This window comes from Pleurodeles waltl, chromosome 3_2, assembly GCF_031143425.1.
Source record: "Pleurodeles waltl isolate 20211129_DDA chromosome 3_2, aPleWal1.hap1.20221129, whole genome shotgun sequence".
In the NCBI taxonomy this organism is placed as follows: Eukaryota; Metazoa; Chordata; class Amphibia; order Caudata; family Salamandridae; genus Pleurodeles; species Pleurodeles waltl.
The window spans coordinates 71689123-71711404 of NC_090441.1; the positions used below are offsets into that span (position 1 = coordinate 71689123).

Sequence of the window (22282 nt, forward strand, 5' to 3'; positions counted from 1 at the left end):
CGGTTCAACTCTAGCTCTTTCATTTTAATCAGTGACTTCTACTTCCTCCATGGAGGACGTCACTGACAAAACACCACCAACCCCCTGGAAAACCTAAACACACTCGCAGGCACCCAACAATTGGAGAACCCCCACCTACACCGCTGGCTGTCTGCTATACCTTATTTTTTACCACCAACATCACGATGGACAAATACACCCCTCTCATCTAGATTGACCTCTTCCCTCATCTGCTTCAACATACACTTTAACTGTCAACAAAGACCCGCTCCTCCTGAAATTACCCGATGCAACTGGAACGCAACCTCAGGAGAAACCTAAACCACAGAACTTCTAAATCACCGTCAGATGCACCAAGATGACTTCAACGTTGTCAACTTCAACAACTGGATCACCTGCTGTGTAGATGCCATGCCCCCACTCAAAACCATGACTTCTCGAGGACTAGATTTCAAGCAAGTTGGTACACCAAAAACCTGCTTGCCACTACAGACATCTGGAGTGCCGCTGGAGATTCACCTACAACAACAGCGACCAACAGGTCTACAAAGTAGCCCTCCGTCACTACCAGCAAGTAAAAACTGCCAAGCGACCAGCTCTGACTGAGTGGATTATCAACAGCACTAATAACTCAAAGTAAATATTCTCCATAGTGGAAGAATTTGCCTCCCCTGCTGCCAGCTCAGTGACAATCGGCCTCTCTCTGGACCTCTGCTCTCAGCTCGTTCTTTACTTCTGCAACAACATAAGCAGTGTCTGACAACTTCGCACCCCAACCATCTGCCTATACTCTGGCAGCACTCCATCACTACAATTTCAGTGGACTAGAAACAACCCCGACAAGTTGGCCCACCATGACCCCCATGGAAACCGCTGCCACTGTGTGCTCAGTCTGTGTGCTCAGTCTACTCAGGAACTCTCTCTAACCATTGGCCAAATCTTGTCTACTCCAAAAGTCTCTGGCCCATCTGCACTGCCCTCATTGACTCAGTCCTACCTTCCAATATGCCTATAAACATGCCAACATATCATCGCTGCTGAAAAAACCTCTAGCAGATCCAACCTCGCCAGCAAATTAGAGTGATCTGCCAGCTACACTGAGCAGCAAAAGTCTTTGAGAAACCCCTCAACAAGAGACAACAGCTACCGCCTGTTCCCATCCTAATCTGGATTCAGACCTAGCCACAGCATTGATATTGCCCGCATTGTCACCACGAGCAGGATTGATCGGGATCATCATGGACCAAGGTGACACTGTGGCCCTCATCCTTCTTGACTTTTACACAGGTAAATGTAAAAAATCATAGCCATATCATCCTTCATTCCAGTCACATGTAGCTCCCAAAGAGCCGAACAGCCTCCTTTCACATCAAGTGTTCTTCACTCTCCTTCCACGCTGAAGCTTGCATCGTGTTGTCAAGGATGAATTAAACCAGTGGATGGACAATTCTGGTGGGATCCTTCCCATTAAAGAAACATTTGCTTGTGTTTTTTAAAATTATTATTTTTTTTCAGTTACTTTCACGCAACAAATCCGGCTGCAGATGTGGAATGTAGGACAGCTGCTGTAGAAGAGGAGACTTGAAATTGATGCTCTGGTCTGTTAGTATCTTCAGTGGTAAACACAGACTAGCAAAGAAATGCACTGATATGCCTGTAACCTGTGTAGAAGTTACTCTTCCCTCACAGAGAATGCTTCTGACTATTATGTGTAATATTTTGTTGTCTCCTTAACTCGTTTATAGATGCTATAATGTGACTGTGTGGCAATTGGAACACTGTTTGTATTGTTGTTACCGGTAACTGTCCTGTTTGTTGAAAAATATGATAAGCTACCCTCTTCATTTTTTGCAAAAAGAAACCAGATGAAGTTATGTTAACTCTGTTTGGCTTCATTGTTAAGCTTGGTGGGATATTGTTCTTGTGCGTCCTGACATGTCTGATATTCACCCAGTCAATTGGGGAAGATTTCCTTGAGCCAGAAGTGATTGCAAGGGCGTTTTGAAGTGTTGCCTTACTCCTCCTTTGCTTGGGTGAGTGGGATGAGGTTTTGATATATTGTTCTAATACCAGGACTCGAAAAATCATAAAAATTTTACTAGACCTGCAGGTCCAGTAGCTTGAATAATCTACTCGACCTAACTGTAATGTACTTGCCCCGTAAACGGGACTCAACTTGTGTGATCCTAGGTAGATATTGTATTTTACAGTCACCCTTTTCTTCATTCTCACATGAGTGCACCTTCAAATTTGGGAGCTCAGCATTTCTGCTGTAATAATAATCCTCTTTTGTTTGAATAAATACACTAAACGTTTGCTCCATGTATAATAAATCCAGCCCACACATAGGGTACACATGATTCATGCATGACTTGCCTGTTAGTTTGCTAATAGCTTTGCCATCAGGGCAGGAGTGTTTATCAGTTTGTTTCAACACTCACTTTTAATAAATATATTACTAAAGCATGGTTTGGTAGCGCACTGTCATTTACAGACAGTAAATTTCCAAGAAATGTCCAAAAACTTTCCCTCTAACTTGCAGCTTTACTGATAAAACTACAGTGTACGAACAATCGGTGAAAATTGGGTTTCAGAAAACATTTATTATTTGCACATCACCAAGTAAAGTTTTATGACTTTTTTTTTTTTTTGATCCTGTTAAAATAATTTTTTTACGTCACACAGAAGTACTAAAAATGGTCTTTCACAGCTACTGAAATATATTTTGAAATGTTTGTAAAGTTGACTTAGTTATGTAAATGTTGTGTGTTAGAAAAAACCTGATACCAACCGCCTTTCATTTCACAAAGGTCGGACAGTTCACCTTACAAAATTCTGGAACTCCACAGTCACAAGGAAAAGTATTTGCATTGCAAGAAGACAAACTGCCTTTTGACCGCTGTCTCTGAACACAGAACAAATGTGACACAAATACTACTTAAATGCATCTTAATTGCTAATTCAATTTGTGACTGAACAGAACACCTGTTCTTTGTCCACTCAGGGCAGTAGGATCTAAAAATAGCTCGACCTTATAAAATGAAACTCGCCATAGCAAGTGGTCGAGTAGATTTTTTTGGAGTCGTGAATACAATCCTGTTTGAGTTCTTCTTTGTAACTAGTGGCCCTTTGCAGCCAATAATCAGCTTGACCTATTGCCCAGTAAGGTGTTTTAGTTGGATGTGCCCCATTCTCTCAAGGATGGCTTTTTTAGTGAGTAAGTAGTATGAGGTCCTGTTGGGATTTGATGGTTGATAGGTGTGTTGCATTCTCCTATATTTTAAGGGGGTGTTTTAGTAGGCCTAACATTTGTGGGGGCCAGATTATGTTTCTGGCAATGTGACACTTTGTTTATAAATTAAAAAAAAAAACACGAACATTCCATGTGATGCTCTCTTTTTGTTTTTTGTTTGTAGCAGTGAAGAGGGCATATTTGGGTATAATACAGCTACAATTATGTCCTTCGACTGAGTTAAAGTTTCCTGATGTTTCTTATTGCCACTTTATTTGTCAGGCTCCACACATAAGTATGACCTGTTGGAAAACCTGGCAGACCCTTGATTTGTTGTTGGATTTGCACCACCTGATTCATCTCTCGATGATCACTTACTATTTTTGTAGGAAATTTGCCATGGCGTGAACTTTCTGATTTGGAATTGCGATGAAACGCGTGGAATAGTTTAGGATGCTATAATACATGTAGTAACAAGTGTCTGTTATAATATCACTTCATTCTGTAGTATTCAGAGCAAATCCAGTCCTCGGGTATTCTCATGAGTTGTTTGTTCCTTTCTTAGGTCCTCCAGATTCTCACAGAGATACAGAAACAAGTTTGTCAGCAACATTCCTTTGCATCCAGCACCTCTCTGTTCAGGGGATGTCATCATTAAGCCCAAAAATTTTCTTTTTAGGCAAACTCCCATCGTTGTTCTTTATCAAATAATTTCCTAGGTGTGTTGTCTCCAATGGGTAGGGTTCCTAGAATGGCCCACTGTATGTCATCCGGTGAATGTGTTACAGAAATTTAGTTGGTACTCATTTTTATAGTGTTTCACTGACATCTGATATTACTCCTATGTTAACTTGAATTTTAATGATTTCGTGGTCATCCCAATTTAGTGTATGCCACGTGGGAAACTGATGTGGTAGATTCCGTTTTTGGTTTTGCAGTTGGTGTGTTTCAGCATTTTCCATCTCCCTTCTGGACCCAAATCAACTTCTTTGGTAGTTTTTCAGGGGGCAGACTTTACATTGCCTGCAAGGGTAGTGTCCAGTAACTGTTTGGAGGCCCCAGCTAGTAGTGATACTACCTGGGAGGGGTGGCTTGTCTTGGTCTCATGTGGATTACAAGATACTGTATGTTGTTGGTTCTTTAAAAGGCTAACCAGTTTCTTTCAATGTCTACTCTGCGACTACCCAATAAAGACCACAGTTTGTTAATGATTCTCTTAATGCTTGAAGATCAAGTATACGTGGTTACACATGTGAGTTTGGGTTGGTTATGTATGGCACAGGTTGCTAGAATGGCATCTCTGTGGTTGTTACAGGCCCTATTCTGTACAGTGTTTGATCTGTTCCAGATAGTTCTTATTGCATAATCTGTTAGTCAGATCAACTGCTGGCCTATTAAGTGTGGAGTGGAAGTCTCGCTGCAATTTCTTCTTATTCTGAGAAACTATCCACAGGGAGGGTTCATTCTTGGGGATCAAGGATGATGACTGTTGAAGAGCAGGAGATGGTTTCTGTCAATGGCTTTGTAGAATGGTTTTGTTCTCAGTTGGTCAACATCAATGGATATTATTAAATCCAGAAATAAATTATTTCTCTGAAACTGATGCTGTGAATTTTAAGTATGACTCCCTTTCGTTAAGCCATCTGGTATGTCTGCTGAGCTACCTCTCCAAATGATGAGCATGTTGTCAATAAATCTTCTTCACAGCTATTTACCCTGGAAAAAAGGATTATTAAGATTGAGAATAAACTTTTTCTTTAGCTATACACGTACAGACAGACCAGGCTAGGAGCGAATATGTTGCCCATTGAAGTTCCCTGGATTTGTAGCTGTAGTTGGTTCTCGAATAGGCAAATTTTCTCTTTGAGTGCTAGGGTGGTACACTATATAATGAAATGGACTGGGGTGACTGAATCCCACATCTATACTTTTAACATTTCCTCAATAACTGAGAAGGTGTCATCCTGAAGGATATTAGTATAGAGAGCTTGTACATCCAATGTGATTAGGATGTCTGTAGTCCTTTGCATGTTGATGGTTTCAATTAATTTTAATGCATCTTTGGTATCCCTCAGAAATGTTGGAGATCTTTCCACAATTAGTTGTAAGAAATGGTCACAGAACCTGGACATTAGTCCAAATAGGGATCCTATCTTGGAGACAATGGATCTTCCTGGGGGCTGGTCTTCTTGTTTATTTTGCAGAGAGAATCAAAATAATGCATTCTCAGTTGCTGAATGATAAGAAAATCGGCTTCTTTTGTAATCACCTGGATGTTCCTGTTTCATTTAATTTGACCCTTGTCGTATTTTGTAATCTGGGAGTCCGATCTTGATGGAACGGTTGGTAATGTTGGGTGTGTCTCATTAATCTTACACATTCATGTCTGTAATCCATGGTGGAGAGAATGACAATTGCTTTCCCCTTATCTGCTGGTTTGATAGTTATGGCTTCATCTTGGCCAAGGAGTTTACGGCTTCCCTTTTTCTTTCTAGTGAGATTCTGAAAGGACCGTTGAGGTTGTATCTTCTGGATATTATTTATGACTGCTTTCTCAAAGAGGAGAACCTCAAGTGATAGGGGAGGGTGTGAAAGTAGATGGATTTCTCTATCCTGAATCAGGTGTAGTTGATGGTGGGGTTCTTGTCTTGAAAGGAAGATTGTATTTTGATCTTTCAAGACTCACAATTTAATCTGAAGGGACTTTCTTGCGGTGTTAAAACAAAGCCTAAGCCCTTGTTGGGATTCTGTCTCCATCAAGGGTCTGTTTGATAGATTGACAATTAAATTGTCTTGTGCAACTCCTTGCCTTGGCTCCTCACCACTATTTGTGGTTCTTCCATGCCCCAGTGCACCTGTTTGCCTATTCCTTTGGTTCTGCCTCTGTCTCTGCCCTGGCCTCTTGCTTAAAAAAAATAAAAAAAAATTCTATGGTGTTGGCATGCAGGGTTGAAAAATGGAAAGTGGGGTTGGCACATTGGTAGTTGTTAAGGAAAGGGTTCAGTTGGTAAGTTCTAATGCCTAGGTGGTCCCCTTCAGTTATCATCGCTGCTCCAACCTTCTGAGCCAGAGTGACCACTGAAGTTCTTCTTGTGGCCTAATGTCTCGTCCAAGGATGTTGATGGTAATGCACTTTTATTTTATTTATGGTTTTTGTGGTTCTTCAAAATTAACTGGGGACACTGTGTACTGATGTTTATGTGAAGATGTTGATGTTATGATACATTTTTATATATGGAAAAACAAATTGGATAAACCGGTGATCTAGTCTTACGGTGGTCACTTGTTGCATTGCATGTGCTGTGGATTATTTAACTTTCTATATAGTTGAATTAATGTTTGTAAAATGGCGCCCATGGGCTCCATTGACAACTTTGGCATCGAAGAAGCAGCCCAAGTTGTGGATATTGATTGAGGAATGTCAGAAAGCATTTAAGGACCTGAAAAGAGCACTGTGCCTGTACTGAAGTCCCCAGACTGCACCCAGCCCTTTATCGTACTGACTGATGCTTCAGGTAAGGACGTTGGAGCAATGCTAGCTCAACATTATGACAAGGGTAGAGCGGGTTCAGTGGCCTTTACTAGTTATAGGTCATAGAAAAAAGAGCTGTACAGGCATTGAAAAGGAAATGCTTTGATGTAATGTGGACTTTTGTTTGTACCGTAAACTAAGTACCAAACAATCACTAAAGTGATTGATGGCAAAGAAGGGTGAGCATTCCAAATTGCTAAAATGGTTTATCCGAATGCAAGGCCTAGATATTATGGTGAAGCACAAACCTGGAATAAATCATGTGTATGCAGGTGGACACTCCATCCTGTTTTGTTGATCCAGTGACTAGTCTTCTCTAGCGGTGGAGTAAGGTTCCTGGTAGTCTGATCAGGGAGGGCAGTCTGTTTGGATGGGAATGTCTTCATTTTATGAAGGAGAGTCCCCACACCCTTAGGGCCTGACTGCATGTATCTGGTATCCTGATTTTGGAATTTTAGCCTTGGCATTGTGCTAATGCAGTATGCGTGCAGAAGCCTAGGCCTGTCCCTTCACATGAGTAGGTCCTGGACTTGCTTGTCCTCTGATATGGAGTGGTGCACCAAGAATGCCCTCATTGACTGACAGAGAAGAACTGTCCCTTTCATAGGTTTAGCACAGATTGCCACCACAGCAATGTACCATGTTTTTGAATACATGGTTGAGACGAGATCTTTTTATCTGAGTCAGGAGTTGAGGCCTATTGGCACACATGTACAGTTCTGCGCTGTGCACTTTCCCAACTCCTAGTGCTGTCATCATTAGTGTATGTTTAGCATATTTCTGTATATAGCCGCCTGTGTGGTACTTGTACGTTGTGTGTGTGTGTGTGTGTGTGTGTGTGAGCCAGAGTAATGGAGAACTGTGGGAATCCATTTTGGATTCTCCAGTTCAACCATTTGCACAAAATGGATGTGATCTTGTATTTCCCAGGCAATGAAAGTGCATTCCTGGCCTTATTATAGGAAGGAGACCTAGACAGTGAAGTGGAGGGGAGGGGAGGGGAGTGGAGGGAAGGGAAGGGAGTGGAGACTGGGCTGCTTTCAAAAATTTGATTAGGACTTTTACTAAGAAACTACTGATTTTAGTCTTCCTGAATGCTGTCATTTGGTAGCTGTAGGAGAGCGGCGTGCACGTGCAGACTCTTATGTAGAGGTGAAGAAGCCTTTAGGGGGTGGTCTTCCCTTTCTCTGGTTATTCCTTCAGTTGTTTGACAGCCGGGTACAGAAACCTTAGACCGCTTTCTGGCTACTGCCATTTGATAGATGCTAGGAGAGAGAGAATCGAAAGAGTGACCTGAGTACCCGGTATCTGTGGGCTTGAAGCCTCTCTGTGCTCTTTCTATGGCAGGAAAGGCAAACATTATGCCCGCAATTGCCGAAGCTGTGTTTATCAGGGCTCTGATTGCATTTTGGAGTGATTGACCTGTGTGTGGCCGAAACTGCCTTGCATGATCTGGCCGTGCAATGTTGAAACAACCTTTTAAATGGTCTGCCTGTGTATAACCACAACTGCTTAGCGTTATGTACCTGGCTCCAAATGCCAGCTTTTGCAGTGATACATATTCCTACATATGACCAGCTGGAAGAAGCAGCAGCGCACCTGAGGCCACTGTTTAAGACCGGTGCCACTGCAACATTAACTTATGGTCTGATTGGGACCATAAAGCCTCAGGAATTTAACATCTGCCAGGCATGCTGCATGAGTGTGGGCCTAGCGGATGAAGTGGGACTCCTGTATGATGCTGCTGGCTTATGTGCAACCACTTGGGAGAAAGGGTTTTATTCTGCTGTAGAGCTGGGTGGCTGCACTGATCCTACAGGAACTGATCCTCCCTGTGTTTTAAGACCGAGAACTAAATACTGAGTGCATTAGAACTGCACCTGAACCATACTCGAACTACTCCCTCTCACCCCATACAAGTGGGGGTCCACTTAGGCTTTAGGTTAAAGAGCCTGGATCAAGGGAGAAGGAGTGGTTAAGAGGTGCTTGACTGTCTGAGATAATTGAAGACACTAAACTGCATCATGTTATTATAATATGTTGTATTCTGCTGTAGTATGCATTAAAATATTTCACTTTCTTGACACTATAAACACTGTGTTGGACACTTAATTTTTTGTTGTGATTATTGAGCTATGAGCTCGAGCACCCTTACGTTATCTCTCTGAGATGTCTGTGACTAATAGCCATAGCTGCCAGAGTCCAGTGCTGAAGGGGTTCTACTTGGCCCAGTTGTCAGAGCCACAGTCTGATGGCCCAAGGGTCGTCCGAAGCAAACAACCTTAACCCACACTATTAAGGCCCAGTAAGCCTGTTTATCTCACGTTCCCCTTTGGGGTCTGACGGGCCATACCATGTAAAGTGATAATTCCATGTGCCATTTGCCAGTCTTGTATCAGCAAGAACTAGGAATCTAGATGTTCCTTTGCTGGATGTTTTTTGTGTGTTTGAGTGAGTGTGGGGTTAGGGTCTAAACCCTATTTGAGACTGCTCCCTGGTTAATTACTTTATGGGCTTGCTAATATTTTTCTACTGCATGAAATATTGTGATGCAATTATAATTTCAAAAGAAAGCCACTCCGAAGAACTGTTTATATTTGAGTAAAACACATTCACTTCTTTTGCAGTCGCTGTTCCAGAGGTTGGAACAGCGCATGGAAGATGTATCTGGGGATGGTGGCGTGCTGAAGGAGCTTGTTCGCTCTGGCAGTGGGGAACTGGTGCCTCCTGATGCTTCTGTTTTAGGTATGTGGTAAGTTTATATAGTTTGCACGACTGGTGGATTTCTTGCCATGCCTTTTCGTTGAGACAGTCATTGATAAGTCAATGGTCCTGCACTTGTGATGTGCTACTGTGATGAGAATGTCAAGCTTTATCTTGATCTAGACATCGTAGGAGATCCTTAGTACTGTAGTTTTATCAGAGTTCTAACCTGTTGAAACACTGATTACAGGAAACTACAACAAATTGAATAAAAATAATATGCTTCCCTGTTTGGACAATATAATGCCCCTTATTAAACCACTTCTGAACTACAGGTATCACTTCATAGCGCCGGCCTTTTTGACATCTGTTTTGCTTTCCTTATCTTATGACTGAGCTGATAACTTCTCTGGAATGCACTTCTTAGTTTAAAGAAGACATTTATTATTACTACTTCACCACGAGGTTCCTGAGAAACGAGATTAGTAGGAAGCACATGTTTAAAAGTAGTCACAGCAATGAAAGCAAAATATATCAAAGTACTTCTCAATTGCAATGGACACAGCAAATACATGTGATTATATTATAGCATAACTTCAAAGCAAAGAATAAAAGTCAGAATTCATCACCGTAGGGCCTATCACTGCTTGTCATCTTTCTCATGCCTGCAAGTTGATGACTTCTGTTCAACTGTGTGAAAGATTTTCAACCCAAACGGGAGGTCTGGCAGCTGACGTCCGCTCCTGACTGAAGCCTTGGAAAATTCCCCCTTGCTGCTGCCGCCCAGGGACACCGTCTTCTAATGAAAAGCCTGCTAACAGGCCCCTTAGTCAAAACATGCTGGCTGAGAGTAGGAACAGAACAAGAGCTGGAGAGTGGCCAAGTCTCCAAACCTCGCTCGTTCCCAGGCTGGATAGAGAGGAAAACACAAAATATATGCTCTTATCACGCTAGGGTTCGGTGTGACCACAATAAGAAAAACACAGCTTGGTCTGTCATGTGGAAAAACACAGCTCATCTGCAGTTTCTCAACTCCAATGTCGAACTCCATGTTAAAGCCACTATGCAGCTAAACTGAATACAAAATGTAATGTCTAATGCCACGTTAAAGCCAATAGGCAGCTAAACTGAATACAACATGTAATGTGCTACTGATGAACATTGGAAAAACTAATATGCGCAGTGGTGAAACAGTCATTGGTCAAACACAATTAATGGCATAACATCTTAGCATGGTAGTATTTAATACTTAATTTCTTTATTGAAAGGAGCTCACTACCTTTTTACATCCACTGAAAGTTCTTTTTAACTGGTTTTCATTGAGTCTCTTCACTCACAATTTTATGTTGTATGTTTTGTGTACACAAATGTTCACCATTTCCTTTGCCTCTTGGCTCTATTAGGAACCTCCTGCAGACTATCTTCTGTAGCTTATGCAGTTCCTTATTGAATAGGTCTTGGTGGGGATTTGTTTGGGTGGTGGGGTTTGACACTACGACCTTTCACCTTACCCTGTGACTGTAGACCTTGCCATTAGCAGGTGGGATGTTTTTCCAATTAAGTGGGCTTAAAAAAGGGTGAGGGGTGGGGGCGGTGGGGGGTTAATCTGATAATTGAATGTACTCAGACTTTTAAGACCAGTTGTTGTGTTTTAAGTGGACGACCTATAGCTGTAGAGTTTATTAGAAACAGCGCAGAGCTGCCACCCAAGAGGCTCCTTCAGCAACAACTGACTCTTCCCACATTCCAAAGTTCCCCACATTCAGTGTTCCAACAACATCCCCTAGGCAACCCCACAATTCTAAAGATAAGAATCCCACATAAGAATACAACACATGTTCCCCCTTAAACAAAAGAAGCAAATAATATACACTATATACAATGATTATAAAATATTGTCATAGCATTCACAGTAAAATTGACGATCAAACACAGAAAACAAACTATAGACTACACAAACCCTTTCAACTTTGAGGAAAGATACCTCGGCCGGGCCTCAGATTTGACCCGGGAGGCAATGGAGTCCTCTCTCCGTACATTCTCTACACTCTTATACCCAACCCCATCTCCAAAATTATCATCACTAGTACCTCTCACCTCACCATCCACACCATTCACAACATCGTCTTCTCTAGGCACTTCCTTCCCCTCACTCATTACAAACCCAGAATCCCAACAGTCCTCATCAAAATCCTCAGTGGGAGTACCAACATACCCAGGTTCACACTTCGCCAACCTTTTTACATCCCACACTCTGCCATCTTGAGTTACAACAGACTTTTTGAACACCTTCACAACCCTCATGGCCTTACCAAATTTAGACATACCTTCTCTCACCAGCCCAGGTTTCCTTATTCTGACCCAATCTCCTACAACAAAAGACTTCTCATCATACACTTTTTTATACTTCTTTTGCTTCATTCCCACTCTTTCCTTAACCTAGTCTATATTCACATTCTCCAATTCTTTATTTTGCTTCTTAAACCACCACGAACAGAGTTTTGACACAGGATTCCTTCCCCTCAACAATCTGAAAGGGCTTACTTCGGTAGTACTCTGAGGAGTAATACGATAAAACCACAACTTTTCTCTTAACTTTTCTTTCCAAAGACCTCCAAAACCTCTTGCCCAACAAACACTATCTTTCAAAACACGGTTCAATCTCTCAACCAATCCATTACTTTGCGGTTCATACAGGGAGTTTGTGACGTGCTTGATATTGCTTTACCTAGAGAAACTTTGCATCTCTTTAGATACTAGCTACACACCATTATCAGACACCACCGTTTCTGGAAAACCTTCCCTTGCAAACACCTCCTTGAAAAATTCTATGATGGCATTAGATGTGACCTGGGACACCATTTTCTCCTCAGGCCACTTTGAATGGTAATCAGTCAAAACCAAGGCATACCGAGCCTCAGCAGGTAAAAAATAAAATGGCCCTGAAATATCAAAACCGAGCTTCTGCCAAGGAGAATCAGGCCAAGGCATCGGACACAAAGGAGCTGGTACCGTCCTCAAAATCTTCTTTACATTGACGCACACACTGCACTCTGTGACTGTCCTTTCCGCCAACTTATCCATGCGCGGCCACCAAAAACCAGTCCTTATCAACCTCTTCATAGAAGACATGCCAGGACGACCTTCATGCGCAATCTTTAGAATAATCTACTGCATCCCTTTTGGAGGAACACATTTCCCTTTTGTGAACACAAGAATATCTACCACCTCCAATTCCTCTCTCACACTAAAGAAAGGTGCAATCTCCCCATCCACCTTATCTCTACTCGGCCACCCACACCTCACATACTCTCCGACCTTTTGCAACACCTCATCCACCAGATCACATTCTAGCCACTCTCTCTCTTCCACCATCTTGAATTCCTCCGACATAAAGTCAGACGCCACAGAAATCACATCCATTTCTAATGCCACATGATCTCTCACACTACCAGATTCACTTTGAGGGAGACGTGAAAGACAATCAGCCACTGAATTCCTCCTTCCTGGTACATATTCGATCTGGAAAGACTATTCTTGCAACCTTGATACCAACCTTGCAATGCGAGCAGTGGCATTCCACCCACCACCAGGTGACAGAATACCAACCACAGGTTTGTGGTCCGTTTGAAGCACAAAACGTGACCCCCAAATATAATTTCTAAAGTGTTCAATGGCCCACACACACGCTAACACCTCCTTTTCAATGACAGCATACCTCCTTTCAGCATCAGACAGAGTGCGAGAAGCAAAACTAACATTCCAGATGTCCTTACCACACTTCTGAGACTGCACACCCCTAACACCATACATACTCGCATCAACGGTAACAACGCACTGTGCTTTAACATTGAAAGGTCTGAGAGTAGGCGCATCAGCAATTTCTCTCTTTAATAGTTTCAAAAGCATTCATCTGTCTTTCAGACCAATTGTACTCCACTCCCTTCCTTGTCAGTTCCCTCAGAGGTTCCATTTTGGTGGCAAAATTCTCTATGAACTTGCTGTAATACTCACACAAGCCTGTGAACGATAACAATTTATCACAACTATCTGGGGCTGGAGCCTTAACAATAGCATCAACAAGAGAACGCTTGGGTATCACATCCTCACTTGAAATGGTGTGTCACCAAATAGTCCACAGATTTGGCAAAAAAAAATTCATTTCTTAATTTTTAGCGTTAGTCCATTCTTGCCGAGAACTTCACACACTCTTAGCATATGATGTTTGTGTTCCTCCACATTCTTTGAGTAAACCAAAACATCATCCTGAAAACACTTTACAAAAGTGTCCATTTCTTTAAAAAGTATGAACATAGCTCTCTGGAACACAGATGCCGCAGAGGAGAGACCAAATGGCATATGTTTGAACTAGAACAGCCCCTGTGGTGTGATGAAAGCAGTGAGATGCCTGGAATCCCCAGTAAGCTCAATCTGATGGTACACAGACCTCCAATCCAATGTAGAGAAGATTTTCGCACCATGCAACATAGTAACAACCTCATTAATATTAGGCAATGGATGACAATTGACAATGATGTTCGCATTGAGTGCCCTGAGGTCAACACACAATCTTAGACTTGTCTGATTTACGAGCTAAGACAATGGGAGAAACCCACTCAGCGGACTCTAATTCCTCAATAACATCATCCTTGACCATTCCCGCTAAAATTGTCTTCAGCTCATCACCCACACCAATTTGAACATTCCTCAACTTTTGTACAATTGGCCTTGCACCACTTTTAAGTTTGCTTTTGTGGCTATAATTCGTCAATTTCCCCAGCACATCTGTAAATACTTGTGGGAATTATAACACAATAGCATCCATCTCATTACTCTCTTCAATCCTCAGCACTGGCTCACAAGCTCTGGGATTGAGAAGAATACCCAACTTGGCTTGGCCCCTCCAACCTAGGACATTGACCCCTTTTTCAGCCACATACAATTTAATATTAGCAAACCTACCCTTAAACTCAATTTCAGTATCTACATAACCTTTGATATCAATAGCCGTTCCATCAAAACCTTTTGCAATGATATCCGGAAAAACCAAATCTGACATCCTCCACACATCTTTGAACTTCTGTTTAAAATAATCAGTAGTAATAATCGTCCTGGGTGACCCTGAGTCAGCCATAACCTCAAGCTCCTGACCCTCATTAAGTACCAAACACTTGGGTTGTCTCACAGAACGATTGCAGTCCCCATTGTTTTTAAGTGATAATACAACACCCTTTTCTCCATCATTGTTCACATATGAAACTTTTCCCTTATTGTTGCTCCTGTTAACCTCCTTACACACCCTAGCAAAATGTCCTACTTTGTCGCACTTCTTACATTCTTTACCTACGGCTGGACACTGATGGGAGTTTGCCAGATAATTCTGACTCCCACAACGATAGCAAGATAAACTATCATTTTTCAAATTTTTGTCTTCCCTCTTATTCCATACAACAGACTTGGGAGGAGCATTACTACCTGAAGCATTTCCCCCCCCCCCCCCCCCCAACAGCTCCTACATCGTGGATGGAGTTCTTGTCCTTTGACAATTCCTGGGCAGATTTCATCCATTTCTCAGATTGTTCCAAAGCTTTGGCGGTATTAATCACATCTTGCAATTTTGGATCTCCCATGACCCACAACTGTTCCTGAATCCTCCTGCTCCTGACGTGAACAATGATTTGATCCCTAATCATCTCATCTGTGATAGGTCCAAAGTTGCAATGCACAGACAAGCTTCTTAGTGCTGCTAGAAACTCATCAAAAGTTTCCTCCACTTGTTGAGTACTAGTGTAAAATTTTAACCTGTTCAAAGCAATGCTCGTTGTGGGTTTAAATCTGTTCTCAATTTTAATTAGCGCATCCTTAAATACATCAAACTCCTCATCCTGTATAGATGCTTGTGGCAAGGTCCTAAAAACCATTTGACCTTCCGATCCCAGACAAAGCAGCAATACATTTTTCTTCCTTTTCTTGTGACATTCCATCCTCATCAATATCCCTTAAATGTGTCAAAAATTCTTCCTTCCACCTAGCCCATGGTATGGGTGGATCCCCTTTGTTCTGTAAAAATTTGGCAGGTGGATCAAATTGCATCTTCTCTCTCCTAGATGCAAAAAAAAAAAAGAATAATAAATGTACAGATGTTGTTATAAAATATAGAATGTTCCAAGAACTGTAAAACAATAATAAATATTGTAAATTAGGCAAGTAATGGCCTTTCCAAAAGCAGAAACATGGAAAACAAGGAGCAAAAATGTGTAGAATCCTTGAAGAAACATGACAAGTGCGTTAAGTTCGACACGTGGTACTGGAAGAAGAAGCAAACGTGGCAGCAACAATGTAACACGTCCTTGTTGCAAGTACCGTTAATAGTCTTTTGTCAGGGGTCGCGTACAGCATAAAGTAATGCGCCCTTGGTAACCAGGGAACCAGGCTACAGCGAGCGTGATAACGCAGAGCACGTTGCTAAGCAACACCAAGCGCACGCGAGGGACGCGTCGTTCAATCGTGCCTTCTGTTGTAAAACAACGTAAGCCTAACAAGGCAGCCAAAAATTACGGCTCAAGCGCAGACCACACCAACAATACCGTTACACGCTGTCACGTTGGCGATCAGCAGGAACACGCTGAGTCGCACGCTGTACACGAAGAAGGCCCCACTTGATCTCACACCGTCCAGAAGAGAAAGCAGCACCACCCCTGCGCTGCCGAACGTGCCATAAGTGTGCTGAAACACCCTATAATCGTGAGTGAACTGTGGGACCTATGGATCTCTGAAAGGAGAAACAAATCAACTGTGTAAGTCTCCTGAGTATTCTGTGCACTGAGTGAGAGTGACCACAGGGAGAATGATGAGCGTAACGCCTAAGGGCACACAGAGTAAGTCGTAACCGTGGCCTCCCTGAGCTTGGCCACGTCTGCACGAGACTGCACCAAGGACACATTAACTAGAGAGGCATCCAACAACCTATTACCCCTGTTCGGTGAGTAAGCTGACCCAGCTACAATGGCAGCCAGGTGGGCAGTGTGGCTGGCCAGATTAAATAACTATTTCAAGCCATAAAAGAAGATAAAGGAGTAAAGAGATCACTACTTCTCCATTATGTAGGGACTAAATATTCACATTTTTTGAGAACTTAATTGAAATTGGTGGTGAAGACAACTACAGGATGGGGTTGACTGACGTGGGGGCTCATTTTAACCCTTTGCTTAGTCCAGACTGAGTGCTTCATGGTAAGAAAAAAAAAACAGTGAGATGATTAGTCTATTGATTAAATTTTGTGCATGCCCAAAGAGTTAGCATATGCACAGACGACAAACCCACAAGGGTCAGGGTGCAAGTCGTAGAAGGATAATGGTACCACAAAAAATGATATTCTGAAGTTTGGCATGCCCCTTGATTAAAATTGCAGCACTCGGTAGGCCACATAAACTATCTAATGACAGCAGAACATATGGAATCTGCACTAGCCAAGGAAGAGTAAGACTCTACCACTCTGATTAGGGGACAGCCCATCATCGCAGTGCAGGACAGGTGCAACCCAAGGAGTGACATACACCAATGTACCCCCAAAGCCAATCGGAAAATGTTTGAATGCTGTGGAGTAGAACCACAACAGCAGCTCCATGCCAGGCACGGGTGAAGGCATGATGCAATTGTGGAAAACCAAATCGTTATTCTTGAGTGTAGAGAGGAAGGAGAGGGGACACTCTTTGAGCAACATGATCTTGAAGATATGCCCCTTTCACACAGTTGTGTCCGAAACAGTGTGCTCAAGCAGCAGAGCATGCATGTCAACCTTTCCCATCTACCCTGAAGATGATGAAAGTTTCTTTTTCCCCCAGAATACTCCTAAAAAGAACAAATTCAGGCAGCCCAGGTTCGTCATCGGGTTACTAGACCTGTCCATCGCATCTAGAGATGAGTGCATCAGCAGACTTAATGTATTCCTGCTAATTTCGCAAACTAAAACCATGCCTGCAATAGTAAATAACAAAGAGTAGGCTCTTTGTATATGGTTGCAAAGATCCACTTGCAGTATTTAGACCATTCAGAACTACAATACTGAACAAGGAAGAAAATGTTTTGGCCAAATTCTTCATCACTGAGACTGGTGCTGACACACTCATCAGCTGTGAAACAACCAAAATGTTGAAGTTTATGGCTTTCGCCAAATAGCTACATAAAGCAGGAGTAGAAGACCATGTCAAAGAATTCTAGTACCTTTTTGAATGCCTAGGGTGGCAGAAGACAAAGCGGGCATCACTACATATTGATAAGTGAATCTGGCCTGTAGCACTCAAATACTGGAGGACCCCTTCCAGCTCTCTGTGGAAGAACTGGGTTAGCTTGAAATCCTTCATGTAATTGAAAACGTATTAGGGTCTACACTTTGGGTGTCGCTAAAACCAACACAACCAGGGGAGAGGGAGATCAACCCAACAATAGCTTACCTTCTGCTGGATGCAAGTGTCTCTTGGTAGTTTTTTAAAAGTAGAACTCTTTGCCGGTTAGAATCAGATTCCATTGGATTAAATAGTTGGTTACATAACGACTTTATCCACACATGTCGATCTATGCTGTATCAAGTGCCTGAACATTTAGATATCTTCTTCAGCAGAAGTATTTCAAAACATGATATAAGAAGCTGTCGCCAGACTTGCTGGAGTCCTCCGCTTGTGTGACGACATGTTCATGCATGCATGCACCAATCGGGAACACCATGGCAGGCTGAGAGCAACCGTCTAAAGACTATTTGACTGTTGACTGACCCTCTTGCCAAAATAGGTACTCCTAACATACACAGTGGAGTTCTGTGGCTATTTAGGTGGCCATTATGAACATGGCGGTAAACCCCACACCGTCGGCGGGTGTCGGTAACAACTGCAAACATGCTGGCGGTCTGGTCCGCCAAATAATGAATCACATGAGAAACCAGCAGTGGGCCATCGCCCCCACCGCCATTTTGGCAGTCCCGCCGATGACTGGGGAGGTCACCCTCAGCCCGGGAGAAAGGTCCTACCCACCCACCAAATTCTGAAACACCATACCGCCATCAGTTATGGGGGGGAACCACCAGCAGCAAAGCGTGGTGGAAATGGCCCATGTAAAGGTGAACTCTTACCGGAGGCACACAGAACACGCAGAAGCAGACATGGAGCGAGATTTGGAAATAATCCCAGTGCTTCTCTTTGCCATATTTCTCCAGAACCGTGACCGACGGTAAGTACTGCAGCCTAGTACACATGGGAGGAAAGGGCACAGTTACACAACCACCCACCCTAAGCACACCGCAACGCACTCCAAACCTTTCCACCATCCCAAGCCCTACATACCATAACAATGTACTTGCCAGACACAAGCCAACAAATACCACATACCTGTGCATACCGCACCGGGATCTGGGGCAACGCGGGGCTTCTTCCTCCCTGGGGAAGGGGCATGGGAATCAGAAGGGCAGACTGGGGAGAAATTTGACGAGGGTGGAGAGGTGAGTGGAGAGGTCTGGACTAGGGCATGGGAACGTTTAGGGACAAGACTGGGTGGGCCAGTGGGTTCAAACAGGTTGACAAGGGAGAGGATAAGCTTCTTTGGAGCAATTGGAGGGGATTTGGAGTCAGGTCTGGGAGGGGAGGTTGAGGGAGAGGTGGTACTGGATGTGGATGCAGGTGCCTGTTTAGTCTGCTTATGTATGGTGGATGTATGTGGCATGGATGAGTGTGAGGGTTTGAATGTTTTGGGAGGAGGGGGGTGGACACAGTGGAAGAAGACAGGCTGCCAGTGTATATGGATGTTGTGTGGGTGTCTGCAGGTCTGGTGAATGTGCTGCAAGTGAATGTAGTTGTGGTGAGTGCAGGTGTGGTGTCTGGGGTGCATGTCTGGATGTCAGCTGTTGTGGTGACTGCAAGAATGGGGGCTGCAGCAGTGACTGAGGGTGAAGTGTATGTGGGTGTGCATGGTGAGGTGACAGACAGGGAGGTGGGGGAGGCTGACAGTGGGGGAGGTGGATGTTGTTTGTGCTTTGGTATGTTGGGTGCCTGCCTGCCTTTGGTGGGAGGTGTGGTGCTTGTGTTTCTCAGTGTGCTTCTTGTGTTGATATGTGTGCTTGGGATGGTTGAAGGGAGTGGGGTGCTGGAAGGGGTGGAGGTGGTGGTGGGGGGGGGGGGGGGGGGGAACGGAAAGACCAGGGACACTGGCTGCTGTCAAAGAAGAGGCCAGAGCCTGACAAGATCTGTAGGCCAGACATGGCACTGTGAATGCCTTCCAGGTATGCATTGCATTGCTGCATCTTGGATGCTAGCCCCTGGATGGCATTCATGATGGTTGTCTGCCCTACAGAGATTGTTCTCAGGGGGTCAGTAGCCTCCTACGTGAGGACAGCAGGGCTGACTTGGGCAAGGGATGAGGTACCTGGGGCGAAGGAGAAACCCACCCTCTTGGGCACAAGCAACTGGGTGAGGAGCCACTGGGCTTGGTGGTGATGGTATGGGGGTGGCGGAAGATGACAGAATGGATGGGCCCAGTATGGTCCACCACCACCAGGGAGCTGCCATCGGAGAAGGTGTCGGAGTCACTACCTCCAGTGGTAGTTGCCTCCCCCGTGGTATTCCGTTCACCCTCCAACCCACTGGTCCTCTTGAAGTCCGTGCACTCTGCCTCCTGGGAACCGTGGGCTGCTGCATCCCCACTCGCTGGTGCCACAGCTCCCTCTCCAGATGATGCTAATGTACACAGGGACATGAGCACAGAGGTGGGGAAACAAAACGAGAAAGAAGTATGTCAATTCCAGGAAATATGTAAATGTTGGGACACATACACTCCCACCCAGCTCAGGCACAAACCTTCAGCAGACACAACACATGTTATGAATGTGCCCCTGACTGGTAGGCATGACCCCACAGTACACTACAATCCCATCCTGACCCTCTACTCTGATACACTTTGTGAACTAAACCAATGAGAGATGATGCCAAGCCAACACATCTGCAAATTCATGAGGTTACATTGAATTCAATGGGCCAAACAGAGGACCCCTCACGGGCCTACAGACCCTGCTAAAACTAGCTATGACACTACCCCACGGATGTGGAGGGGAGCAGGACTGCAGGGAGACACCTGTCTGTGCCTCGCACTACTATGCATGCACTTCTTAGCATCTAACTGCACTCATCATAGTGACATCACAACAGTGTTGGTACTCACCCCCTTGTGGCTGGTGTGCTGCTTTCAAGCGCCCAACGAAATCCGGATAGGCAACCGCCAGAATGCTGGCCATTAGGGGTGTCTGGGTCCGACGGGCATCCCTCCCTCGTTGGGAGGCCTTCCCCAGCTGGGCCTCACCGGTCTTCCTGGTCCAGGACCTCAGGTCCTCCCACTGCTTCCTGCAGTGGGTACTCCGCCGGTTGTAGACCCTACATTTCCTCCCCCCTCCCCCCCCACTCCTTCCCCACCAGGGTCTGCACTTCCTTGGCGATGGCTTGCCACAGTCCCCTCTTCTGATGGGCGCTGACCTGCATGGGGGACACAGAGTAAAGAAACAGACGTCCGTGTGGGTGCCCCATACACAAATGCCATGCCCGTTCAAACTGACATGGCCCATGGGGACATACGTATGGACAAATTTCAAGCCAAAAACTGCCAGACAGACTACGGGTGAGCATGCACCCAGCAAACAAAAATGCATACAGGCATCCAACACAATCGCACACTTCTAAGGAGGACAAATAGCAACTAACCTGCTCTTCTGGTTGCCAATACAGCTTGACATACAGGGGTAGGACCCCGTCCAGCAGCTTCTCCAGCTCCTCCTCGGTGTAGGCTGGGCCCGTTCTCCTGTGACACGTGCCATCTCGGGGACCAGAGTCCGGACCCAGCAGCACACGCAGTGGAGTTCTTCCCTTCTCGTAGTGCAGGAGTCCGGTGTCAAGGGCCTGTCAGAATGGCTGTAAATACCGCAGCGGTGTGCACCGTCACCGCCGGCAGGTATCATGATTGACCCATGTTCCCCATTGACAACCATGTTATCCAACGATCAGGTGCACGGCAGTGAACACCGCCTACCTCCATGACTAGTTACGCCAGCGGAATGAAGTCACTTCTACACTACCTGGATGGCTGGAGGCTGTCATTTTGCATTCACCACATCTCCTTAGCCTGGCCAGGGGCCTCATCCATGGCCCCATTCCCTCTCCCCTTCGTCGAGTACTGACATGAGTACTGGTCCCCCACATGTAATCATGGTGGGAAGTGTGTCTACACTGTGATGCCATTATGACTGAGACACCTCACCACACATTAGCATGACAGGATTACCTCATTTTTTGGGTTTGTGTGTTACATATGTGTTGCATTGAAAACATGAATTGTCACCATGTGATGCAAGTGTATGTCCAAACTCAAGATGTGTTCCTTTATCAACCATAGGTACAGACCAATGTGGCGAGGGAGAGCCCCATCTACTTACAGACCCCTGGTAGATTTGGCCACCTTGGAGGAACGTCACATCATCATGACTTACTGACTTAATAGAGCTACAATCCTTGACCTCTGTGCAGCAATGGATCCTGTTCTGAAACCGGCTAATAGGAATCACCATGCCATACCTCTAACTGTGCAGGTACTATCTGTGCTCCATTCGTTCAACACTTGCAAAGTTATGTCCATTTTCCACAAAGGGCTGATCTCACCGCCATCAAATCTGGTTTCTATGCCTTTGCAAATCTCTCCCATGTGATAGGTGCCATTGATGGTACCCACATAGCCCTCATAACCCCCAAGAGTAAATGAACATTGTAAGGAAATGCCTCCTTGGCATG

The 22282-nt window shown here is 44.4% G+C and overlaps 1 protein-coding gene across 2 annotated transcripts in view; it reads left to right on the forward strand.

Moving 5' to 3' along the window:
• The window catches only part of FKBP6 (FKBP prolyl isomerase family member 6 (inactive)), a 162871-nt gene that overhangs the window by 42423 nt on the left and 98166 nt on the right, over nt 1–22282 (forward strand). For both annotated transcript variants that reach the window (XM_069226776.1, XM_069226777.1), the window contains exon 2: nt 9392–9509. In XM_069226776.1, coding sequence (XP_069082877.1) covers nt 9392–9509 — 118 coding nt within the window. The remainder of the gene's footprint in view (nt 1–9391; nt 9510–22282) is intronic.